The sequence below is a fragment of the Mytilus edulis genome, chromosome 10 (genome assembly GCF_963676685.1).
Source record: "Mytilus edulis chromosome 10, xbMytEdul2.2, whole genome shotgun sequence".
Lineage (NCBI taxonomy): Eukaryota > Metazoa > Mollusca > Bivalvia > Mytilida > Mytilidae > Mytilus > Mytilus edulis.
Window position 1 is genome coordinate 10,525,983 of NC_092353.1, and position 24,929 is coordinate 10,550,911.

At 34.3% G+C, this 24,929-nt stretch overlaps 1 protein-coding gene across 1 annotated transcript in view; it reads right to left on the bottom strand.

Moving 5' to 3' along the window:
* Positions 1 to 24,929, bottom strand: part of LOC139493391 (serine-protein kinase ATM-like) — a 98,113-nt gene that overhangs the window by 15,348 nt on the left and 57,836 nt on the right. The window contains exons 47-57 of the mRNA XM_071281765.1: positions 17,116 to 17,226; positions 13,435 to 13,599; positions 12,234 to 12,381; positions 9,884 to 9,975; positions 9,480 to 9,620; positions 8,695 to 8,811; positions 8,168 to 8,332; positions 7,562 to 7,730; positions 7,239 to 7,325; positions 6,695 to 6,809; positions 4,613 to 4,824 (exon numbers count right to left, since the gene is read on the bottom strand). Coding sequence (XP_071137866.1) covers positions 4,613 to 4,824; positions 6,695 to 6,809; positions 7,239 to 7,325; positions 7,562 to 7,730; positions 8,168 to 8,332; positions 8,695 to 8,811; positions 9,480 to 9,620; positions 9,884 to 9,975; positions 12,234 to 12,381; positions 13,435 to 13,599; positions 17,116 to 17,226 — 1,522 coding nt within the window. The remainder of the gene's footprint in view (positions 1 to 4,612; positions 4,825 to 6,694; positions 6,810 to 7,238; positions 7,326 to 7,561; positions 7,731 to 8,167; positions 8,333 to 8,694; positions 8,812 to 9,479; positions 9,621 to 9,883; positions 9,976 to 12,233; positions 12,382 to 13,434; positions 13,600 to 17,115; positions 17,227 to 24,929) is intronic.

Consider the following 24,929-nt stretch of genomic DNA (forward strand, 5'->3'; position numbering starts at 1 on the left):
AAAGTGGCTGATCTGTATTCATCCTCAACCATTATATAGGCTATGTGTTATCATCAAATACAACTTACATTTCAATATTAAGAATGAACACAAATGCGGCCAGTTTCATTTAAAAAGGAAACCCTCTAAAATTTAACTAAAATGCTAATATTGTGAAGATTTCAGTAATTTAGCATGACTTTATGATGCTGGCACACGACATATGTGCATTGTATTGTCAAAAACAGCCCATGTTTATGTAGCAGAAGCATTCTACTTTCCAGTAAAAAACTAAAAGTTTAAATATTAACAATTTTGTAAAACTGATATATTTTGGGGCCAAAAAGGGGTCTTACTGAACCTACTCCGTTGGTCCATATTTCGCCATGAATGTAAAATTTATTGATTCAAGATAAACAAAAATGTGTCCATAGTACATGGATGCCCCACTCACATTATCATTTTCTATGTTCAGTTGACAATTAAATTGGGGTAAAAACTCTAATTTGGCATTAAAATTAGAAAGTTCATATTATAGGGAACATGTGTACTAAGTTTCAAGTTGATTTGACTTCAACTTCATCAAAAACTACCTTTACCAAAAACCTTAAACTTGTAGCGTGACAGACGGACAAACAAATGGACGCACAGACCAGAAAACATAATGTCCATAAATACAGTAATAACAATGATTTAAGTTGATGAAAACACTCCAAAGAAAGTAACATCGATCCTCTTTTGTCCACCTTTTTCTCATAAAACTTTACCATGTACATAATTAGACATTTTAGTGAAATTGACAAAATTTTCAAGTACTTTTCTTGTTTTTATGCTTTTTAAAAACAATTTCAAAATGTTTTACAGAAATGGTATGATAATACTTTATTCCAAAAGCAAGTACAGCTTATAGGATATATATACAATTTTTGACATATTAATTATATATAATTACAATGTAAACTTTGGTTGAAGGCCGTACCGTGACCTATAGTTAATGTATGTGTCATTTTGGTCTTTTGTGGATAGTTGTCTCATTGGCAATCATACCACATCTTCTTTTTTATATTTGGCCCCTGGTAGTTGCTGTGTTGTCAACTCTTCATAGTAACAACAATTAATAAATATCTCTATAACAAGATTTTTTCAATATATTTACAGAAAATGATGTCCCATATAAATGAACCAATCAAAACAAGTAAAACTGCGAGCTACTGCTCACTGATGATACCCCCGCCGATATATTTTGGTAAACAGGAAGTTGGCGAGTGATGAATCTGAAAACGCATCACACGGTATAACTGACTAATATAAAGCCTGAAACTAAATTTCAGAGTTCCTTGTCAAGTAGTTCCTCAGAAAAATGTGACATAAATTTTCAACTTGGCAATTATGTGTAAAATGTTACAAGTACTGGGTAAACAGGAAGTTGTCGAGTGATGAATCTGAAAACGCATCACACTGTATAACTGACTTATATAAACCCTGAAACCAATTTTTTTTTTTTTAACACTCTAATTGATTCTTTATTGCACATATTGCTGTTAAAACAATTAAACTTGGTGTACAGCATTTCATCAAGTTTCCCTGTAAAATTACCACTGAATATCCAGGGACAATATTCAGTTAAATTAACTAATAAATTACATTGGTTTAATTAACACATTAAACTATTATTATAGTTGTTACAAAGCAGTCTTTGCTACTTCACAAAAAGTATTTTCAGATATATTCATATAAAATATCTATACAATAATTTTTTTACCGAAATTTATCATTCATCCGGAATGACTTTTGGGGTTCTTTTATTATCTAATCAGAAACGAATTGCGGTCAAGTGACCTCACACGACTTTTCTGTTTCTCGTGTTTGGACAATATTTTTTGAAGTGTTTCGAGAATTTGGAAAAATTGGATGTAGTTTTGAAAGCTTGGAATAATATTGCGAAAAGGTAAGTTGAAGTGTAAATATATTTTTCATAGTTGCACTTTCAATCTTTATTAAATTTTTTATTGATTTGAACCAGATAAGTACCGTGTGGTGACCTTTACCTGCCAAAGTTTGTAAACAATATACACAAATTTAGCGAACAAGTGTTGAAGTACCTATATATATTGACAAAGACACACACACACCTACATATACTAATATATCTGAATTACCTACATTAACATTCATAGTAATAATTATTGTACAAACAAACTTCTGCACATACAGTCATACTTGTTCAGTGTCACATGTACATTTTACACACAAATTTCTTTCAATAACTTCACACATACTCATACCATAGGCATAGCACTTACAGATAATTACTTGCATAGTACAATTATAATAAAGGAAAAAAAATCACATACAATCACACATAATCTAGATCTATAGCATCTGGGTTTTTTTCACTATACATGTACATGTAGCTTAAGTTAACTATAAAATGACTTCATTATTATTCTTCAAAATATTCAACACCTTTGTTAATAAACTGCTGATCTCTGTATTGGTCATACTATACAATTCTACAGTATTTTCTACCTCATATTCAAACATTCTTAATGTGTCTACTGCTTTGGTTTTTTTATTAGAAACATAATGTGTTTTATAGACTGAAAAGAACATTAAGCTAAGAAGATGATTTAGCAAATAGTATGCATCGTCATGAGTTTTGTATCCTATAACCAATGTATGAAGACTTTTTACATGTTCGCCTATGAAGACTTTTTTATGTAAAACTTTCATTGATTTCCAGAATGTTTTAAGATATGAACATGTAATGAAAAAATGATTATAATTATCTATTTCATTGCAATATGAACACAAATTGTTTAGTGAAATTTTCCACTGAAAAAGCAGCACCTCATTTGGCAAAATATAGTGCATTAGTTTCCACCTAAACATTTTTATTTTATTATCTTTAAAATATTCAAAATTAAATTTAATAGAGTTTCATTTATTAGTCTCCCTTTGCTTAAGACTCTTTCCCATTTCAAAAATCCTACTGGTATTTCTGTTTTTGACACACTTAATACTAATTTGTATATGTTTTTAGCATTAATAGTTAGAACATCGTTACAATCTCTTAGTTTAGTTTTTGTTCGGTTGATATGGACTTTTGTTTTGAATGATTCTTCTGATTTTAATTTGTCTGTCCATTGCTTTGGTAAAGATTTTTTTAGTTTTGAGTATTCAGAAATCCAATTCCTTTTATTTCTTAATTTTGAAGTAATCATTTCTTCTGATATATTTCCTCTTTTATCTATTATGTAATTTATATATAGTATGTTACTATCAATCCAGTTATCAAAAAACAAACATTTTCCTTGAAATTTTATGAATCTATTTCCCAATATAACTTGTTTTCTGATATCTAAATAATTATCGATTTGATCATGATGATTGTTTTTACAATTATTTACATTTATCCATGTTTTCATCATCTCTTGATAGAAAGTTGGATGTACTGTTCCATATGTTTTTATCTAGCAATTTTGTGTTATTTACATTCATCTTGAAAATAAGAAGGTTTTTTCCGAATTTATTAAGGTATAGTTTTGATAATACAGACCAATTCGCATTTTCTGATTCTAATATTTTTATAATCTATTTTAAATGTATAGATTTTATATAGGATTCTACATCAATAATTTTTACCCTCCCTTCTGCAAAGTTTTTTGTTATTATTGACCTTTTTATTTTATCTTTTCCTCCGTTCCAAATGAATTTATATAAGATTTTATTTATATTTTGTAGATTTTCTTTAGTAATGATACTGTTAGTAGCAATGTAGGTTATATTTGGTAACAGAAGAGCTTTTACTACTAATATTTTTCCAAGTAGTGTTAACTTTCTTTTTGCCCATCTTTCTACAAGTTTCGTTAATTTGTCCAACACTTTTTCAATATTTAATGTTTGACACTCTTTTTTGTCATACCCAAAATATATTCCAAGGCTTTTCAGAATTCCTTGTCAAGTAGTTCCTGAGAAAAATGCGATGAAAATATTCATGGGACGGACTGACGGACTGATGGACTGATGGATGGATGGATGGATGGATGAACAGACAGAGGTAAAACAGTATATCCCCCTTTTTCCAAAGCGGGGGTATAAAAAGCAGGGGTATAATTATACTATTTTATTACATTGGTTCACTATTGAAATGAATACCCCAGTGAAATAAAAAACAATAATTTCACATTTGAAATAAACATGGTAATTTCACTTCTCTGATGTCACACAACAATAGGCATTACCAAGAGATGACGGCAGGTCAAAACAAATTGTGAATGCGTAGAAAAAAGATATCTTTTTTCTTAAAATTTCATATCTATTTTTTTTACCAATGCAATAAAAAGAATAACAAATCAAACAATTTAAATATCGGAAAACATTCAACTGGTGACTGAACAACACTGATAATTAACTCATGTGCTATAAACATTCATGAATTAATGTTGTCCAGTCATTCATTGAATATTATTTTCTATTTGAATCCTTGGATTAGCTAGTCTATAAATATTGGTCTTCACAGTTGTGAAGAAATTCTGAATCAATTGTGTTCCTCTATAACAATGGACAAATAAATAAACAGTTAACAATTTGGGCAAAGAAAACTAAAGCTAATAATGAAATCAGAACTGACCTGGTTCATTAGATTCAGCAAATTCTAGGACATCTTTGGTTGTGTTTAGTTCTGAAGCATCAGGATCATTCCTATCTCTACGATGTTGGAGAGCGTAGGCTTTAGCAGGGGACATACACCATGCGTACAATGGATCATACAGTAATACCTCCAGGATAGTTAATAAAGCTTCCTGATTGTTATGCATGACGTCCATTGTCTTCTCACAACATCTAGGATATAATATATGCTTGTTATATCTTCTTTATTCAACTTGTGGCTTTACATAACCGCAACCAAACCACAACTAAATGATGGCTTTTTAATGGAAGTACTAGTTATCATTCATATGAATTGTAGAGGATGAAATAGTTTATAATGACCCTTTATGTGTGAAAGGTGTGCTTGGAAGTATCACGTTTTCTAGCATCCTTGTAGGCAGGGATGGGGTAATTAAAAATGTAATGGTAATTAAGTGTAATGCATTACAATTTTCCATGTAATTGAATGTAATGTGTAATTGAGCATTTTTTTAATTACATGTAATGGTAATTTAATTAATTACATTGAAAAAAGCATGTAATGCTGAATTACTTTTGAATTACATTTGAATTACATGTACTTATTTTGGTGTTACAGTTAAGGATTTGTGTTTAATAATATAAATTGTAAAATTATATATATTTTTCAAATACTAATATCAATTCTTTTTTAATATATGAAGTCTGTATTTGTTCTGATGTTTTTATATCATTTATTTGACCTACAGATTTTTTTTTTGAATAGTCTTATAATTTAAAAAATGTGATAATCATATATAAGGGTTGTTCAGTTTTTAAGAAAGATCTTTAACTAGATAGATTGATAAGTAGTAAACACCTTGTTAAACAAAAACAATAAAATGTGTCACTGTGAAACATCTTTCTGAAACAGTTCATTTAGAATTTAAAATCACTGCATACAATCATTTTGTCAAATTCGTATACACAAAAGGATTATAGAATTAAAAATTAACAGCTGTAAAAACAAACCGCAATTAACCAGATTAAAATGTCCAGGGGCAATGCCACTATTACTGATATTTGATCTAATTAGCAAAATATTGCTAATATTAAGACATTATATACATTGTTTGTACTAAAAATTATTTTCAATATTGTGACAAGCACACTTTTTACTATTTTTAAAGTAAAATAAAAACATATTTTAAATTCATTTATAATTTCTTTATTCATATTATGTTTAATTCAAAGGAGTTCATTTCTGAGATGTCAAAATACCCCTTGATGTATTGGCAAGTTAATGGGAACAAATTCCCTCTCCTATCAATATAATGATCTTCTAATCATTAAACTTCCATGTCCTGATCGAGCAATATCTTGCACAACATTAGCTCCTGTAGAAAGACTATTTACAATTGCTGTTTTCAGACCAGAAGATTCAGACTAATTGACAAAACATTAAAATAACTATATTAAATGATTATCAAATGCAACTATTCAACTACATATGCTTACATGAATATTTTAGACATGCATTATATAAACATGTAAAATATTGTTAAAAAAAATCGTGATGAAATGTAATGTGTAATTTAATTAATTACTTTAGTAAAGTAATTGTAATTTAATTAATTACATTTCAAAAACTGTGTAATGTGTAATTAGTGTAATTGACCATTTTTGCAATGTAATGTGTAATTTAATTAATTACATTCCAATGTAATTGACCCCAAGTCTGCTTGTAGGATATTAAACTATAGAATTTTCAGGATACAAGATAAACTTCAACATTACTGGTAGAAAAACAATGGGACTTTCAATATATAAATATGTATATCTAACAATGGAGATGTATTGAATCTGATTTTAAATAACAAGCTTTATTTATTGTGTAATTCAATTTCCAATTTTTCTTTCCAACACTTGTTTTATCAAAATCAGCATTTCATTATAAAGAGGTCACTATGAACAGTAATGGAAAATTATAACTTGAAGAGTCTGTATTTTTGTCTTGTTTTTAGAGAATCTGGTGATGAATTTAAAATTTGATTTCAACCATGTACACTTATATCATGTAAACAAATCAAATGACAATCAGTACCTTCTGAAGACTCCTTCAACTCCAGACACACCCATGCCATCCACTATGTCTCTGGTTAATCTGAATGGTACTGTTTCTGGTGTGGGTAAAATCTTACCTTGTTCAAAGGCAACACCTGCATAAAATTCACAGAAATTAAATATTCACTTGTTAAAAATATTGTTCTCAATTTTTTTCAGTGTCGCTTTAAAGTTCCATAATAGAAAATATCAGTTTTTCTAAAGTTATAAATATAAATTCTAATTAATATAAAAAATCAAGCTTTAAGTGTAAAATTTTAGCTCCTGATTTCCTTCCAAAAACAATTTTCAATTTTTCCAAAATTTGCATACTTTTGCAGACTTACAACACCTGTAAACTTTGTACATGGGAGATAACCCATAATACTTAATCTAAATTACTCTATCCTCACCCAGATCAATAATTAATGATCATTAATGATGTGGGTGAGTATAAGTTCTAGTTCTGTTGTGTTACAATCTATGAGTATATTTTGTACATGGGAAATAATCCATAATACTTATCTAAATTACTCTTTACTCACCCAGATCAATATGGACAAGTTCTGCTGTATTACAGTCTATTAATATGTTTTGTACATGACGATCTCCAAGTCCAAGAATATAACCAACTGGAATAAAACAATTGGTAAATATTATTCATTTCCTGTAAGGAAATGTTTCTTCACACAAAACAGTGGATATTTATTAATATCAGAACATTAACATGTTTTGTGTTTTAAGATAGAAAGTGGTGCAAGTCTGCATCCAATAAACAGGGTATTATGACTTACATATTAGATTAAAATAAAGGATTTTGATTATGAAAGAAAACCAATTTAATACAATAAATTCTCACAATACAAACCTATAGAGTTGGTAGCTACACTTTTAGTATAAGCAAGTCTAGCTTCAAACCATACAGCAGGGTCTCTGAACTTCTCCATGAAAAAATGTCTGAAAACTGGTAGAAACCTTTTACAAACAGCCATGAATACTTTAAACTTCTTAACTGCATCAGGACTGGCGTGTACACCCTAAAATATATCATTCATATCAAACAAAGTGTATACACATGACAATGATACCACATTTTCTTATTTTTGTACATAACATAATCAGAATTTCCATTTTCCATTAACATTAAGCCTTCTTTCCCCGAAACCCAGGATCTGCCCTTAAGATAGACATGTTTTCAATTTTGCAAAAAGATACAAAGTGACCTATAAAAGCAGCAGTTATGGGTTCAATTTAAGCTAAAAAATTAGTACCAAACAAAATTTAAAGTTTTTCATTGAGTTTATAAGTTGTTTTATCTTTAAAAATGAAAATTTATACAAAGAAGATGCTACAAAACATTAATTGATTACCTGTTGTAAGGTGAAAATCACATTTATTTGACACTTTAAATGATGTTGTATTCAATATAAATCTGCCCTTCACACTTACAATATTTAAACAACAAAAAACTTACACCCATGTGTCTTCTACAGTCAATAGCTGGATAATCATCTGGTCTGTATCTATAGTGGGCCCCTGGTTTCTCATCTCCTGGACTGCTAGCCACCAAGTATTCTCCGATAGGCATAGTCCCTTCACACCATTCTAATAAGCCACTCATTTGAGATAAAGGTACAACCTATATAAAACCAGAAATATAAAGGAGTTTTAAAACCATAATTATGCAAAGTTGACACATCATCAAATTTAACAATTTTGTTTAGTGAACTTTAGCTTTTGTCTTTCCTCTTTGGTAATGATTATATATATGTTTTTTTTAGATCAACCCTGTCCATATTTCAGATTTTCTCACCGCTTCTCAACCTTTCACAAATGGAAAGGATTATAATCAAAATTTTTCAAATTATTTTTGTCAAGTGCATGGTTCCTTTCATATACATATATCAATTTTCCAGTATTTAAAGAAATTGTTATACCTTATTTTTGATTGATCTAACAGATCTATAAATAATCTTTGGTAAAATTTATGCCATAACAAACCTTATACTGTCTAACATGAAGCTGGCGTTTTCTGGTTTCTGAGTTTTTCTGTAGAAGATTGTTGACCATACCAAAGACTTGCTGCATCACTGCATCCTGTCGTAGGTCATCTCGTCCCTATACAGAAAAAAAAACCAGTTCATGTACTACATCAAAATTTTTGTTTTTTATTCTATGTTTAAAGTAAGTATATTGCATGTATTTCACTTGATGGAAAACAGTTACACAAGGTACCTACTTTAGTACCTTGGTACCCTAGAATCCTCCACCAATAAAACAGACTGCCATGATATACAAGCATTACCTTTTCTTATTTTATATTACTACAAAATCACATTTCTAACTTCTATAGACCCAGCCAAGTATCCAACAGAGATAGAAACAAGAATGTGTCCCCAGTACAAGGATGCCCCACTCGCACTATCATTTCCTATGTTCAGTGGACCGTGAAATTGGGATCAGAACTCTAATTTGGCATTTAAATTAGACAGATTATTTCATAAGGAACATGTATACTAAGTTTCAGGTTGATTGGAGTTCAACTTCATCAAAAACTACCTCAACCAAAAACTTTAACCTGAAGTGGGACAGACGAATGAACAAACAGACGAAAGGGACGGACAAACAGATGGAAGAACAGACGGACGGACGCACTGACCAGAAAACATAATGCCCCTCTACTATCGTAGGTGGGACATAAAAATATTCGTGCTAAAAACTGTCACATTGAATAAATGCCAATCATATGAAATCATATTTGATACAAAAATTTAATTTGAACATACCTTAACAAGCTGTCTCCTGGTTTTACCATCAGTCCCTATACAACTGATTATTTTTGGAAGGTTTACACCACCTGCCAACTTGAATGTTGGATTAAATCCCTTCACACATATAAGGTTGTTGTAGCTACCTTTAGGATCAACCTAAAAAAAGAATACTTACACTATGATTTAATAAAGAAAAACGATAGACTCTTTCATGACTATACTCTGATTTGTTTTTTTTTATCTCTAATCTCTTTACCACACATATTACGGCTGTTTGAATATTTATTAGTGCAATATAGACAAACGCATTTAAAATCTCTTCTCAGCCTACAATAGGTTCAGGGAACCTTATCATAACATCATTCTTATATTCCAACATTCAATGTTGTGACTGTTTTAGCATTCTAAGTTATACATACCTTGATATCAACTGTTGGTACAGCTACATTGTGGAGGTCTTTAATCCTAGTTATCAACAAATTATTCTGTACAGATTGTAACTGGATTGGTCCTATATGGTAAAAATCAAATACAACTGAATACAATAGATCTTTTCAAAATATATTACAGGCGAACACTAGCCAACAAAGTTTACCAAGTATTCACCATATTTGACTTTACACAATAAATGCTCAGCTGAGCGTCATCTACATTATGTGGTCTCTGGTAGACAGTTATCTCATGTACAATCATTCCACATCTTTTTTTTCTTTTATCAGTGGTATTTATAAAATAGATGCATATACAGTGAAACCTGGGTAAAACCAAATATCAGTTTAAACCAAACAATTTTCAAAGTCCCACACAATTTCCCTATCAATTTACGTTAATTTATCCTGAAAAAACCAAACCCTGCCAACACCAAAATTCCGAATGCTTTTTGAAGGCTTGTTAGTAAATTTGCATTTAAAAACTACCTGTCAAAATCGGTCGATAGCAATCAAAACAAAAGAGTATTTTTAATTACCTGCATGATTTACTTAAACAAACACAGGATGACCCCGAGGGTATTTGAGGTTAAATCAACTGGTGAGTTGTTATTTCAAACTAATAAGCATGTTTGTGTCCATGCCTTCAGTGGTTGAATGGTGAAGAAACGTTTAACTGGTCAGCTGTCCTGATCGCCGAAAAGGGCAAGAAAGGAACTTTCCCTGGGATCAATCAAATGCACATTACTCAAATAATTACGGCCAAAAAATCGTAACTGCCATTCTGTAGTTAAACTATTTAATTAAACAAGAATGTGTCCTTAGTACACGAATGCCCCACTCGCACTATCATTTTCCATGTTCAATGGACCGTGAAATTGGGGTAAAAACTCTAATTTGGCATTAAAATTAGAAAGATCATATCATAGGGAACATGTGTACTAAGTTTGAAGTCGATTGGACTTCAACTTCATCAAAAACTACCTTGACCAAAAACTTTAACCTGGAGCGGGACAGACGGACGAACGGACAGACGGACGGACGGACGAACGGACGCACAGACCAGAAAACATAATGCCCCTCTACTATCGTAGGTGGGGCATAAAAATAGTTTTAAAGCCTTTTACTGGATTGAGAATTCATGCAACACAACAAGGTCAATGGCTTTCGAATAATATTTATGGGATGTCGGATTCCCTTTAGAGGCCCTATATATATAATTCAGATGCTCCTGTAGATTTTGTTAGCTATTTAGCAACGATAAAGTCCGAGAATAAACTGGACCCCTGCTGCTGTTTCACTCTTATCTTGTGGCAAAGTATCAATCAGCAGGGGCCAGTTTAGTTAGATCTCGTGTGTACAGATAATTGAAAATGACGACCTCAATTCAACTTCGGAATTGTCATTTGACAGAGACTTGGAATCTGAATTGGTCAGTAAATTAAGCAAAATCGCTCCAATTCGGACATCATTGAATGATTTATAGTTTCACAACGACGGGCGTGTTTGACGGAGTGGCATTTGATTTATAAAAAAACAAGAATGTGTCCTCAGTACACGAATGCCCCACTCGCACTATCATTTTCCATGTTCAGTGGACCGTGAAATTGGGGTAAAAACTCTAATTTGGCATTAAAATTAGAAAGATCATATCATAGGGGACATGTGTACTAAGTTTGAAGTCGATTGGACTTACACTTCATCAAAAACTACCTTGACCAAAAACTTTAACCTGAAGCGGGACAGACGGACGGACGAACGAACGGTACGACAGACGGACGGACGGACGAACGAACGGACAGACGGACGGACGCACAGACCAGAAAACATAATGCCCCTCTACTATCGTAGGTGGGGCATAAAAATATGTAGCAATGCATATAGGTCCATCTTCATCTACTTATATTTTTACATTAACATCATAATCACCACGAAAATAAACTGTGATCTGTTGTGTCACCTTTTATCCCTTGTCAGTAAGGGCCAAAATTATTTGGGTGTCTACTTCGGTTTACCTCTACAATCCGAACACCTGTGAAAACCGAACAAAACGCAAAGTCCCGTGGGTGTTCGGTTTGGACAGGTTTCACTGTATAATGTCCTGACAACCTTTATCTTTTTAAAATTAATAATTGTCAAGAAATATTGACTTTTTTAAAGAAAGGTCAAAGGGTTAGGGAATAATTGATTGTAAGCTACAAATACGTCATGCATATTAGTGAGGATCAAAACAAATTTACATTGCATTGATTGATAACTTGGACAGAAAAGTGCGTGATTTTTAACATATCTCAGAATTCAGATTACAAATATGTGGTAAAGTTTCTCTACTGGAACTTACTGGTTTCCTTTTTATACCGTTCTACATTTACATTAGCCAGCTGTATATAAGCTAAACATAATTTCTCTAAATCCTCTACTATCTTAACAACAGGAGAATTCTTGTCCTTCAATCTTAGTAGCATCAGTTTGGCTGCTTCAATTCTACCCTACAAAAAGTACATACAAACTTAGATATTTAAAATGAGTGAGTGATTTTCTACTAGTGATAGTCTATGAAAGAAATAAAACCAATTTGTGAATTTTCATGTTAATAGAATTTAATTCAATAATAATTAAATTCAGTTATTGTAATTATATAACTTGGTATGCCTATTATTGATTTAAATTGACGGTGTGTTCGATTCATTTTATACTGGTCACTTTAATATGCTAATTAGTTTAGCCCGCGAAATGTTAGTCCGTGCAATTTACCTCGTGTGGTTTGGTCATTTGAATTCAAACCTTACACGGAGCTTGACCAAAGCTATAGAATTTACCCGCCCTCCCTTTTCCCCATTATGAATATTTTCTGCTGCTTTTCATTTATCGTTTCAGTTTTGGAAGAATGATTATAGAACCAGCGTCATGACATATATAACAGACTGAGTTTGGAGCTTTTTTGTATTGTGAATGGACAGGCGGAATTTACTTTAAGCTGCTATGGACTACCCAGTGGCTCCTGATATAACTTTGTTACTGCTGGATCGCCCTTCAGTAATTCAATCGTCATCAAGTTTTGATTGACAAGTTGATTGTGTTTCTTTCTTGCAATAAATGCCATGACAAATTTACAGCCAAATAAAACATAATTTCTTTAGTGATTTTGATTTATAGTTTATTCGTTGGATTCATTAATTACATCATGAGGTCAAACAATGAGAATACAGATTTAAACAATACAAGTACACTTACATTTTATCTAGGCCCCCCTTTCAATTTATGTGTGTATATATATACAATAACAATTAATTATTATCAATTATAAACTTGGCTGAAATGAAAATTGAAAAAAATATGAAGTTACCAAGGTGCTCAAATTCATAAGTATTTACACAAAAAAAATAATCAACTAAGGACCAACATAGCACTAATAAAAAAAATATAATTCAATTAACCCCCCAGAAAATAAAAGATGTGAACTAAGTTCTCAGATTGGGAGATCAGCCTGGCTCGGCTGGTGACAATATTATTTTCAGTTATAAAATACATAATGGCTTTACCTCATCTTTACTTGTATCTGATGTTGACTTAGACAATTTAGATCTTCTGTTAGAAGTACTAGCTGTTGTTGGATTCATAATCTCTGTATCTTTCTTGGCATGAGCTAGAGCTAGAACACATAGTAATGTGTGGTGAGGGTGATCTTTAGCAGCTCTTTCTATCATCTAGAATAACAAACATTTTATCATGAGCAAGACCAAATACACATGGTAATGTATAGTGTAGATGACCTATGGCAGCTTTCTCTATCATTTTACCAGAGCCAGTACACATAATAATGTTTGGTGTGGGTGTTATATAGCTAAACTAACCATCATTTATAATAACAGAATGTCTGAGCTGAGTTAAAATTGAGAATGGAAATGGGGAATGTGTCAAAGAGACAACAACCCAACCAAATAAAAAACAACAGCAGAGAGTCACCAACAGGTCTTCAATGTAGCGAGAAATTCCCGCACCCGGAGGCGTCCTTCAGCTGGCCCCTAAACAAATATATACTAGTCCAGTGATACTGAACGCCATACTAAACTCCAAATTGTACACAAGAAACTAAAATTAAAATAATACAAGACTAACAAAGGCCAGAGGCTCCTGACTAGGGACAGGTGCAAAAATGCGGCGGGGTTAAACATGTTTGTGAGATCTCAACCCTCCCCCTATACCTCTAACCAATGTAGAAAAGTAAACGCATAACAATACGCACATTAAAATTCAGTTCAAGAGAAGTCCGAGTCTGATGTCAGAAGATGTAACCAAAGAAAATAAACAAAATGACAATAATACATAAATAACAACAGACTACTAGCAGTTAACTGACATGCCAGCTCCAGACTTCAATTAAACTGACTGAAAGATTATGATTTCATCATATGAACATCAGGCACAATCCTTCCCGTTAGGGGTTTAGTATCATACCATCATAACATATATGAGAAGAACATAACCCGTGTCATGCCAACATCTGTTTTTAGAATAAATGTGTTTAGTTCCGATGCAAAGACCTTATCAGTGACTCAATATTAACGCCAAAATATGCAATCTTTAATGACTTGACAACAGTATCGTAATTATATCCCTTCTTAATAAGTCTATTCAAAGGTTTTGTAAGTTTCTGAGGTGAATACTGACACCTTTGTGCTTTATAAAGAATATTTCCATAAAAAAATGGATGTGAGTTAATCTATTTTAAAATGACTATACAACTTGGAAAATTCAAATTGAATAAGCAATGCAAGCTTTTCTTGGTTTAAGGTAGATAGGGTGTCATCCTCCATCTTGGATTTTGAAATACCAGAAAACATTGATCTAGATGTTTGATAGAATGTGCAAATTTTGAGAGTAGTAGGTAATTCATGTGTAAGAATTTTCATTTCAATTTAGAAAATCTGTTAATTTTGAACAAACCTGTAGCATGAAAACAAGCCCTGTGACCCATTATTTTTTTTTTTTTTTTTTTAAAGCATGATATATACTACATTTCGGCAAATTATTAAAAAATTCTATGGATTATAATTTAGATAACCCATCTATACCTTAAATTTAAAAATAACAAATGAAAATAGATATATATCATTTAATTTTAAAAGCCATTGTTCTAGAAACAAAAAATGTTATCTAAGGCCTTGTGAAAAATCAAGGACAACAGATAAATACCGATGGAAATATCAGGAAATGAAGCATTTTTATACAAGACATGAAGTATCAATGGTTTTACCTTCTGAAATATGAAGCTTAATAGAAATGGTTTATGCTATTCCAACAAATTAAAATCAGTCTCTTGGAGTTCCAGGTGTAACAAAAATTGAGACAGTCTGTTCTTACAAAAAGAAGTTTAGATCTATATATCAACGAGAATAACAAAGCAACAAAACAAACAAGAAAGACATCTATAGTTCAACATAACAATTGTTTTATGTTCTACTAGGGCTGTTAATTACATGGAGGTATCTAGGCAGTTTCCTCCTATTGTGGGCTGGCAAAAAAAAGGAAAGAAAAAAAAAAAAGAAAATTAAAGAAAAATGTTAAAATCATGCATTATTTTGATTTGATAATTTAACCAACAAGGTGTATATGATAATAGCATGGTGTGTTCAATATTTAGATCTAGTAAATACCGCTGAACGGTACCTAATTCGTTTGAATACATATAATTTTCCTGTCAACTTGTAGCACGGTATTTTCCTGTGGCTCATTCTCGGGCATATATAAAATCCTGCTGTCTCGCCATATCAGACTGAGGAGCAAAATGCGAGGTTGAAACTGGTCCTGATTCGAAAGACATTATAGGCTCTATTGCGTATGAGTATAAATGATATCCCATACCCTGATGACATGCCACAGGAAGTTCACAGATGGTAGATTGGGTCAAAATGAACAATAGAGCAAGCAATCAAACACACACAGTTCTATCGAAATATAAAACAAATTCTACTGCTTCTGTTAGCCTTGCCAGTTGGGTCCTGCAGTTGTGAGAGATCCTTTTCTGTGCTATGGCGCCTTTAAACATAGAACGGGTCAACAATGACGGAAAGCAGATTGTGTGGTCTGGCTATACACAGAAGTGACAATGTTGTCAATATTGAATGTATAGAAGTGCAAAAGAGAAGGGGTTTCGTCCAGTCACAGAAAAATCGCCTAAGTATTTGACAAAGCTTAATGAAATAAAACTTTCAGTATAAACAGTGTTACGTTATAATAATTTGTATTTGATGAATAAAATTATGAGTTATTACATGTGCATTTTCAGTTCAAGGTTTGTATATTGTGTCTGTGAAACGAGTTAAAATAGCTCGATTGGGACAGCAAAAAAAGCAGGATAAACCATAAAAAAAAATCTTAACTTCAGGGGTGGGACCTTTCATTTTAGGTTTGCAAATTGCTTCCCTAAAACTAAGTAAAAAAACTTGTGAAGAGTCACAAAGCAGGATAAAACGTAAAAAAATATTACTTTACAGGCACACCTAATCTAACCCTGAATAATAACTGTATTCAATATATTCCAGGCGCTTATTTTTTTAAATGTACCAAACATCTAACAAGTGGTGGGTTCTGGGTAGGTACATTGCATAGAGGGAAAATGCCAGAAAAAATATTCCCTGCATAAAATGGTTACCTTACATGACAGGCAATTTACGGCCCTGGTTCTATATTGAGTGACAAACTTCAACAACATGACAGGTGCGACATGTGGAGCAGGATCTGCTTACCCTTCCGGAGCACCTGAGATCACCCCCAGTTTTTGGTGGGGTTTGTGTTGCTTAGTCTTTAGTTTTCTATGTTGTGTCTTCTGTACTATTATTTGTCTGTTTGTCTTTTTTATTTTTAGCCATGGCGTTGTCAGTTTTGTCTTTTTATTTTTAGCCATGGTGTTGTCAGTTTTGTCTTTTTATTTTTAGCCATGGCGTTGTCAGTTTTGTCTTTTTATTTTTAGCCATGGCGTTGTCAGTTTTGTCTTTTTATTTTTAGCCATGGTGTTGTCAGTTTTGTCTTTTTATTTTTAGCCATGGTGTTGTCAGTTTTGTCTTTTTATTTTTAGCCATGGCGTTGTCAGTTTTGTCTTTTTATTTTTAGCCATGGCGTTGTCAGTTTTGTCTTTTTATTTTTAGCCATGGTGTTGTCAGTTTATTTTCTATCTATGAGTTTGACTCTCCCTCTGGTATCTTTTGTTATAATATACTTACATTATTTAATGTAGCTTGGAAGGATTGACTTTGTGCTTTTGTGTCCATTCTTGCAGCTAACTGATACATCAGTGGAATAAATTTGTAAGATTTCAATGTCTTAATACTCTTCTGCAAAAAAAAGCAATTAAATTGGTCACTTGCATGGTTTTATAAAGTGTCAATTATGTTTTTTACAATTAAAGTAGTACTTGATTTATGCAAATGTTACACTCGGTATGCCTTACATGCATCAATGACAGATCATGGTTTTTTTTCCAAAAGTTATAGAGTACAAAAAAAATAGTATCTACATCACTAACTGGTTCTGAATTCACTGTTATATCCCTTTCAAGTAAACTGAGCAACCTACTGAGATAAGTCACAAGATCTTTATCTCCCCTTGTTAGAAGATCCTCAGATCACAGTTATCTCCCCTTGACATTTCTAATGAAAATATGCTCAGATCACAGTTATCATCCCTGATAACAGACCTTAGGTTTCATACATTTATAAGTGTGTTGACATTCTGTACAGATGTATAACTGAACCACACTGATACTAAAGATCCAGGGTATAGTTATACCCCCTGATATCAACCTAAAGATTCTCAGGTCTCTGTTAATTCCCCTGATATCAGACTAATGAACCTCAGGTTTCATTTATTCTCTCTGATTACAGACCCACAATACCTTACCTCTATAAGTGTTCTGACATCTAGAACAGATGTAAACCACAGTGAAATCAGTCTGAAAATCCTCAGGTCATGTTTATCTCCCTTGATTACATACCCTCTTACATCTATAAGTGTGCTGACATCTAGAACAGATGTGTTACTAAACCACAGTGAAATCAGCCTAAAGATCCTCAGTTATGTTTATCTCCCCTAATTACAGACCCATGTATGTCTTACCTCTATAAGTGTGTTGATATCTTGTACAGATGTGTTACTGAACCACAGTGAGATCAGCCTTAAGATCCTCAGGTCATGTTTATCTCCCCTAATTACAGACCCATGTATGTCTTACCTCTATAAGTGTATTGACATCTAGAACAGATGTGTTACTGAACCACAGTGAGATCAGCCTAAAGATCCTCAGGTCATGTTTATCTCCCCTAATTACAGACCCATGTATGTCTTACCTCTATAAGTGTATTGACATCTAGAACAGATGTGTTACTGAACCACAGTGAGATCAGCCTAAAGATCCTCAGGTCATGTTTATCTCCCCTAATTACAGACCCATGTATGTCTTACCTCTATAAGTGTATTGACATCTAGAACAGATGTGTTACTGAACCACAGTGAGATCAGCCTAAAGATCCTCAGGTCATGTTTATCTCCCCTGATTACAGACCCATGTATGTCTTACCTCTATAAGTGTATTGACATCTAGAACAGATGTGTTACTGAACCACAGTGAGATCAGTCTGAAGATCCTCAGGTCATGTTTATCTCCCCTAATTACAGACCCATGTATGTCTTACCTCTATAAGTGTATTGACATCTAGAACAGATGTGTTACTGAACCACAGTGAGATCAGCCTAAAGATCCTCAGGTCATGTTTATCTCCCCTGATTACAGACCCATGTATGTCTTACCTCTATAAGTGTATTGACATCTAGAACAGATGTGTTACTGAACCACAGTGAGATCAGTCTAAAGATCCTCAGGTCATGTTTATCTCCCCTGATTACAGACCCATGTATGTCTTACCTCTATAAGTGTATTGACATCTAGAACAGATGTGTTACTGAACCACAGTGAGATCAGCCTAAAGATCCTCAGGTCATGTTTATCTCCCCTAATTACAGACCCATGTATGTCTTACCTCTATAAGTGTATTGACATCTAGAACAGATGTGTTACTGAACCACAGTGACATCAGTCTGAAGATCCTCAGGTCATGTTTATCTCCCCTAATTACAGACCCATGTATGTCTTACCTCTATAAGTGTATTGACATCTAGAACAGATGTGTTACTGAACCACAGTGAGATCAGCCTAAAGATCCTCAGGTCATGTTTATCTCCCTTGATTACATACCCTCTTACATCTATAAGTGTGCTGACATCTAGAACAGATGTGTTACTAAACCACAGTGAAATCAGCCTAAAGATCCTCAGTTATGTTTATCTCCCCTAATTACAGACCCATGTATGTCTTACCTCTATAAGTGTGTTGATATCTTGTACAGATGTGTTACTGAACCACAGTGAGATCAGCCTTAAGATCCTCAGGTCATGTTTATCTCCCCTAATTACAGACCCATGTATGTCTTACCTCTATAAGTGTATTGACATCTAGAACAGATGTGTTACTAAACCACAGTGAGATCAGCCTAAAGATCCTCAGGTCATGTTTATCTCCCCTAATTACAGACCCATGTATGTCTTACCTCTATAAGTGTATTGACATCTAGAACAGATGTGTTACTGAACCACAGTGAGATCAGTCTGAAGATCCTCAGTTATGTTTATCTCCCCTGATTACAGACCCATGTATGTCTTACTTCTATAAGTGTATTGACATCTAGAACAGATGTGTTACTGAACCACAGTGAGATCAGCCTAAAGATCCTCAGGTCATGTTTATCTCCCCTAATTACAGACCCATGTATGTCTTACCTCTATAAGTGTATTGACATCTAGAACAGATGTGTTACTGAACCACAGTGAGATCAGCCTAAAGATCCTCAGGTCATGTTTATCTCCCCTAATTACAGACCCATGTATGTCTTACCTCTATAAGTGTATTGACATCTAGAACAGATGTGTTACTGAACCACAGTGAGATCAGCCTAAAGATCCTCAGGTCATGTTTATCTCCCCTAATTACAGACCCATGTATGTCTTACCTCTATAAGTGTATTGACATCTAGAACAGATGTGTTACTGAACCACAGTGAGATCAGCCTAAAGATCCTCAGGTCATGTTTATCTCCCCTAATTACAGACCCATGTATGTCTTACCTCTATAAGTGTATTGACATCTAGAACAGATGTGTTACTGAACCACAGTGAGATCAGCCTAAAGATCCTCAGGTCATGTTTATCTCCCCTAATTACAGACCCATGTATGTCTTACCTCTATAAGTGTATTGACATCTAGAACAGATGTGTTACTGAACCACAGTGAGATCAGCCTAAAGATCCTCAGGTCATGTTTATCTCCCCTAATTACAGACCCATGTATGTCTTACCTCTATAAGTGTATTGACATCTAGAACAGATGTGTTACTGAACCACAGTGAGATCAGCCTAAAGATCCTCAGGTCATGTTTATCTCCCCTGATTACAGACCCATGTATGTCTTACCTCTATAAGTGTATTGACATCTAGAACAGATGTGTTACTGAACCACAGTGAGATCAGCCTAAAGATCCTCAGGTCATGTTTATCTCCCCTAATTACAGACCCATGTATGTCTTACCTCTATAAGTGTATTGACATCTAGAACAGATGTGTTACTGAACCACAGTGAGATCAGTCTAAAGATCCTCAGGTCATGTTTATCTCCCCTGATTACAGACCCATGTATGTCTTACTTCTATAAGTGTATTGACATCTAGAACAGATGTGTTACTGAACCACAGTGAGATCAGCCTAAAGATCCTCAGGTCATGTTTATCTCCCCTGATTACAGACCCATGTATGTCTTACCTCTATAAGTGTATTGACATCTAGAACAGATGTGTTACTGAACCACAGTGAGATCAGCCTAAAGATCCTCAGGTCATGTTTATCTCCCCTAATTACAGACCCATGTATGTCTTACCTCTATAAGTGTATTGACATCTAGAACAGATGTGTTACTGAACCACAGTGAGATCAGCCTAAAGATCCTCAGGTCATGTTTATCTCCCCTAATTACAGACCCATGTATGTCTTACCTCTATAAGTGTATTGACATCTAGAACAGATGTGTTACTGAACCACAGTGAGATCAGCCTAAAGATCCTCAGGTCATGTTTATCTCCCCTAATTACAGACCCATGTATGTCTTACCTCTATAAGTGTATTGACATCTAGAACAGATGTGTTACTGAACCACAGTGAGATCAGCCTAAAGATCCTCAGGTCATGTTTATCTCCCCTAATTACAGACCCATGTATGTCTTACCTCTATAAGTGTATTGACATCTAGAACAGATGTGTTACTGAACCACAGTGAGATCAGTCTGAAGATCCTCAGTTATGTTTATCTCCCCTGATTACAGACCCATGTATGTCTTACCTCTATAAGTGTATTGACATCTAGAACAGATGTGTTACTGAACCACAGTGAGATCAGTCTGAAGATCCTCAGGTCGTGTTTATCTCCCCTAATTACAGACCCATGTATGTCTTACCTCTATAAGTGTATTGACATCTAGAACAGATGTGTTACTGAACCACAGTGAGATCAGCCTAAAGATCCTCAGGTCATGTTTATCTCCCCTAATTACAGACCCATGTATGTCTTACCTCTATAAGTGTATTGACATCTAGAACAGATGTGTTACTGAACCACAGTGACATCAGTCTGAAGATCCTCAGTTATGTTTATCTCCCCTAATTACAGACCCATGTATGTCTTACCTCTATAAGTGTATTGACATCTAGAACAGATGTGTTACTGAACCACAGTGAGATCAGCCTAAAGATCCTCAGGTCATGTTTATCTCCCCTAATTACAGACCCATGTATGTCTTACCTCTATAAGTGTATTGACATCTAGAACAGATGTGTTACTGAACCACAGTGAGATCAGCCTAAAGATCCTCAGGTCATGTTTATCTCCCCTAATTACAGACCCATGTATGTCTTACCTCTATAAGTGTATTGACATCTAGAACAGATGTGTTACTGAACCACAGTGAGATCAGCCTAAAGATCCTCAGGTCATGTTTATCTCCCCTAATTACAGACCCATGTATGTCTTACCTCTATAAGTGTATTGACATCTAGAACAGATGTGTTACTGAACCACAGTGAGATCAGCCTAAAGATCCTCAGGTCATGTTTATCTCCCCTAATTACAGACCCATGTATGTCTTACCTCTATAAGTGTATTGACATCTAGAACAGATGTGTTACTGAACCACAGTGAGATCAGCCTAAAGATCCTCAGGTCATGTTTATCTCCCCTAATTACAGACCCATGTATGTCTTACCTCTATAAGTGTATTGACATCTAGAACAGATGTGTTACTGAACCACAGTGAGATCAGCCTAAAGATCCTCAGGTCATGTTTATCTCCCCTAATTACAGACCCATGTATGTCTTACCTCTATAAGTGTATTGACATCTAGAACAGATGTGTTACTGAACCACAGTGAGATCAGCCTAAAGATCCTCAGGTCATGTTTATCTCCCCTAATTACAGACCCATGTATGTCTTACCTCTATAAGTGTATTGACATCTAGAACAGATGTGTTACTGAACCACAGTGAGATCAGCCTAAAGATCCTCAGGTCATGTTTATCTCCCCTGATTACAGACCCATGTATGTCTTACCTCTATAAGTGTATTGACATCTAGAACAGATGTGTTACTGAACCACAGTGAGATCAGCCTAAAGATCCTCAGGTCATGTTTATCTCCCCTAATTACAGACCCATGTATGTCTTACCTCTATAAGTGTATTGACATCTAGAACAGATGTGTTACTGAACCACAGTGAGATCAGCCTAAAGATCCTCAGGTCATGTTTATCTCCCCTGATTACAGACCCATGTATGTCTTACCTCTATAAGTGTATTGACATCTAGAACAGATGTGTTACTAAACCACAGTGAGATCAGCCTAAAGATCCTCAGGTCATGTTTATCTCCCCTGATTACAGACCCATGTATGTCTTACCTCTCTAAGTGTATTGACATCTAGAACAGATGTGTTACTGAACCACAGTGAGATCAGCCTAAAGATCCTCAGGTCATGTTTATCTCCCCTGATTACAGACCCATGTATGTCTTACCTCTATAAGTGTATTGACATCTAGAACAGATGTGTTACTGAACCACAGTGAGATCAGTCTGAAGATCCTCAGTTATGTTTATCTCCCCTGATTACAGACCCATGTATGTCTTACCTCTATAAGTGTATTGACATCTAGAACAGATGTGTTACTGAACCACAGTGAGATCAGCCTAAAGATCCTCAGTTATGTTTATCTCCCCTAATTACAGACCCATGTATGTCTTACCTCTATAAGTGTATTGACATCTAGAACAGATGTGTTACTGAACCACAGTGAGATCAGCCTAAAGATCCTCAGGTCATGTTTATCTCCCCTAATTACAGACCCATGTATGTCTTACCTCTATAAGTGTATTGACATCTAGAACAGATGTGTTACTGAACCACAGTGAGATCAGTCTGAAGATCCTCAGGTCATGTTTATCTCCCCTGATTACAGACCCATGTATGTCTTACTTCTATAAGTGTATTGACATCTAGAACAGATGTGTTACTGAACCACAGTGAGATCAGCCTAAAGATCCTCAGGTCATGTTTATCTCCCCTAATTACAGACCCATGTATGTCTTACCTCTATAAGTGTATTGACATCTAGAACAGATGTGTTACTGAACCACAGTGAGATCAGCCTAAAGATCCTCAGGTCATGTTTATCTCCCCTAATTACAGACCCATGTATGTCTTACCTCTATAAGTGTATTGACATCTAGAACAGATGTGTTACTGAACCACAGTGAGATCAGTCTGAAGATCCTCAGGTCATGTTTATCTCCCCTGATTACAGACCCATGTATGTCTTACCTCTATAAGTGTATTGACATCTAGAACAGATGTGTTACTGAACCACAGTGAGATCAGCCTAAAGATCCTCAGTTATGTTTATCTCCCCTAATTACAGACCCATGTATGTCTTACCTCTATAAGTGTATTGACATCTAGAACAGATGTGTTACTGAACCACAGTGAGATCAGCCTAAAGATCCTCAGGTCATGTTTATCTCCCCTAATTACAGACCCATGTATGTCTTACCTCTATAAGTGTATTGACATCTAGAACAGATGTGTTACTGAACCACAGTGACATCAGTCTGAAGATCCTCAGGTCATGTTTATCTCCCCTAATTACAGACCCATGTATGTCTTACCTCTATAAGTGTATTGACATCTAGAACAGATGTGTTACTGAACCACAGTGAGATCAGCCTAAAGATCCTCAGGTCATGTTTATCTCCCCTGATTACAGACCCATGTATGTCTTACCTCTATAAGTGTATTGACATCTAGAACAGATGTGTTACTGAACCACAGTGAGATCAGCCTAAAGATCCTCAGGTCATGTTTATCTCCCCTAATTACAGACCCATGTATGTCTTACCTCTATAAGTGTATTGACATCTAGAACAGATGTGTTACTGAACCACAGTGAGATCAGCCTAAAGATCCTCAGGTCATGTTTATCTCCCCTGATTACAGACCCATGTATGTCTTACCTCTATAAGTGTATTGACATCTAGAACAGATGTGTTACTGAACCACAGTGAGATCAGTCTGAAGATCCTCAGGTCATGTTTATCTCCCCTGATTACAGACCCATGTATGTCTTACTTCTATAAGTGTATTGACATCTAGAACAGATGTGTTACTGAACCACAGTGAGATCAGCCTAAAGATCCTCAGGTCATGTTTATCTCCCCTAATTACAGACCCATGTATGTCTTACCTCTATAAGTGTATTGACATCTAGAACAGATGTGTTACTGAACCACAGTGAGATCAGCCTAAAGATCCTCAGGTCATGTTTATCTCCCCTGATTACAGACCCATGTATGTCTTACCTCTATAAGTGTATTGACATCTAGAACAGATGTGTT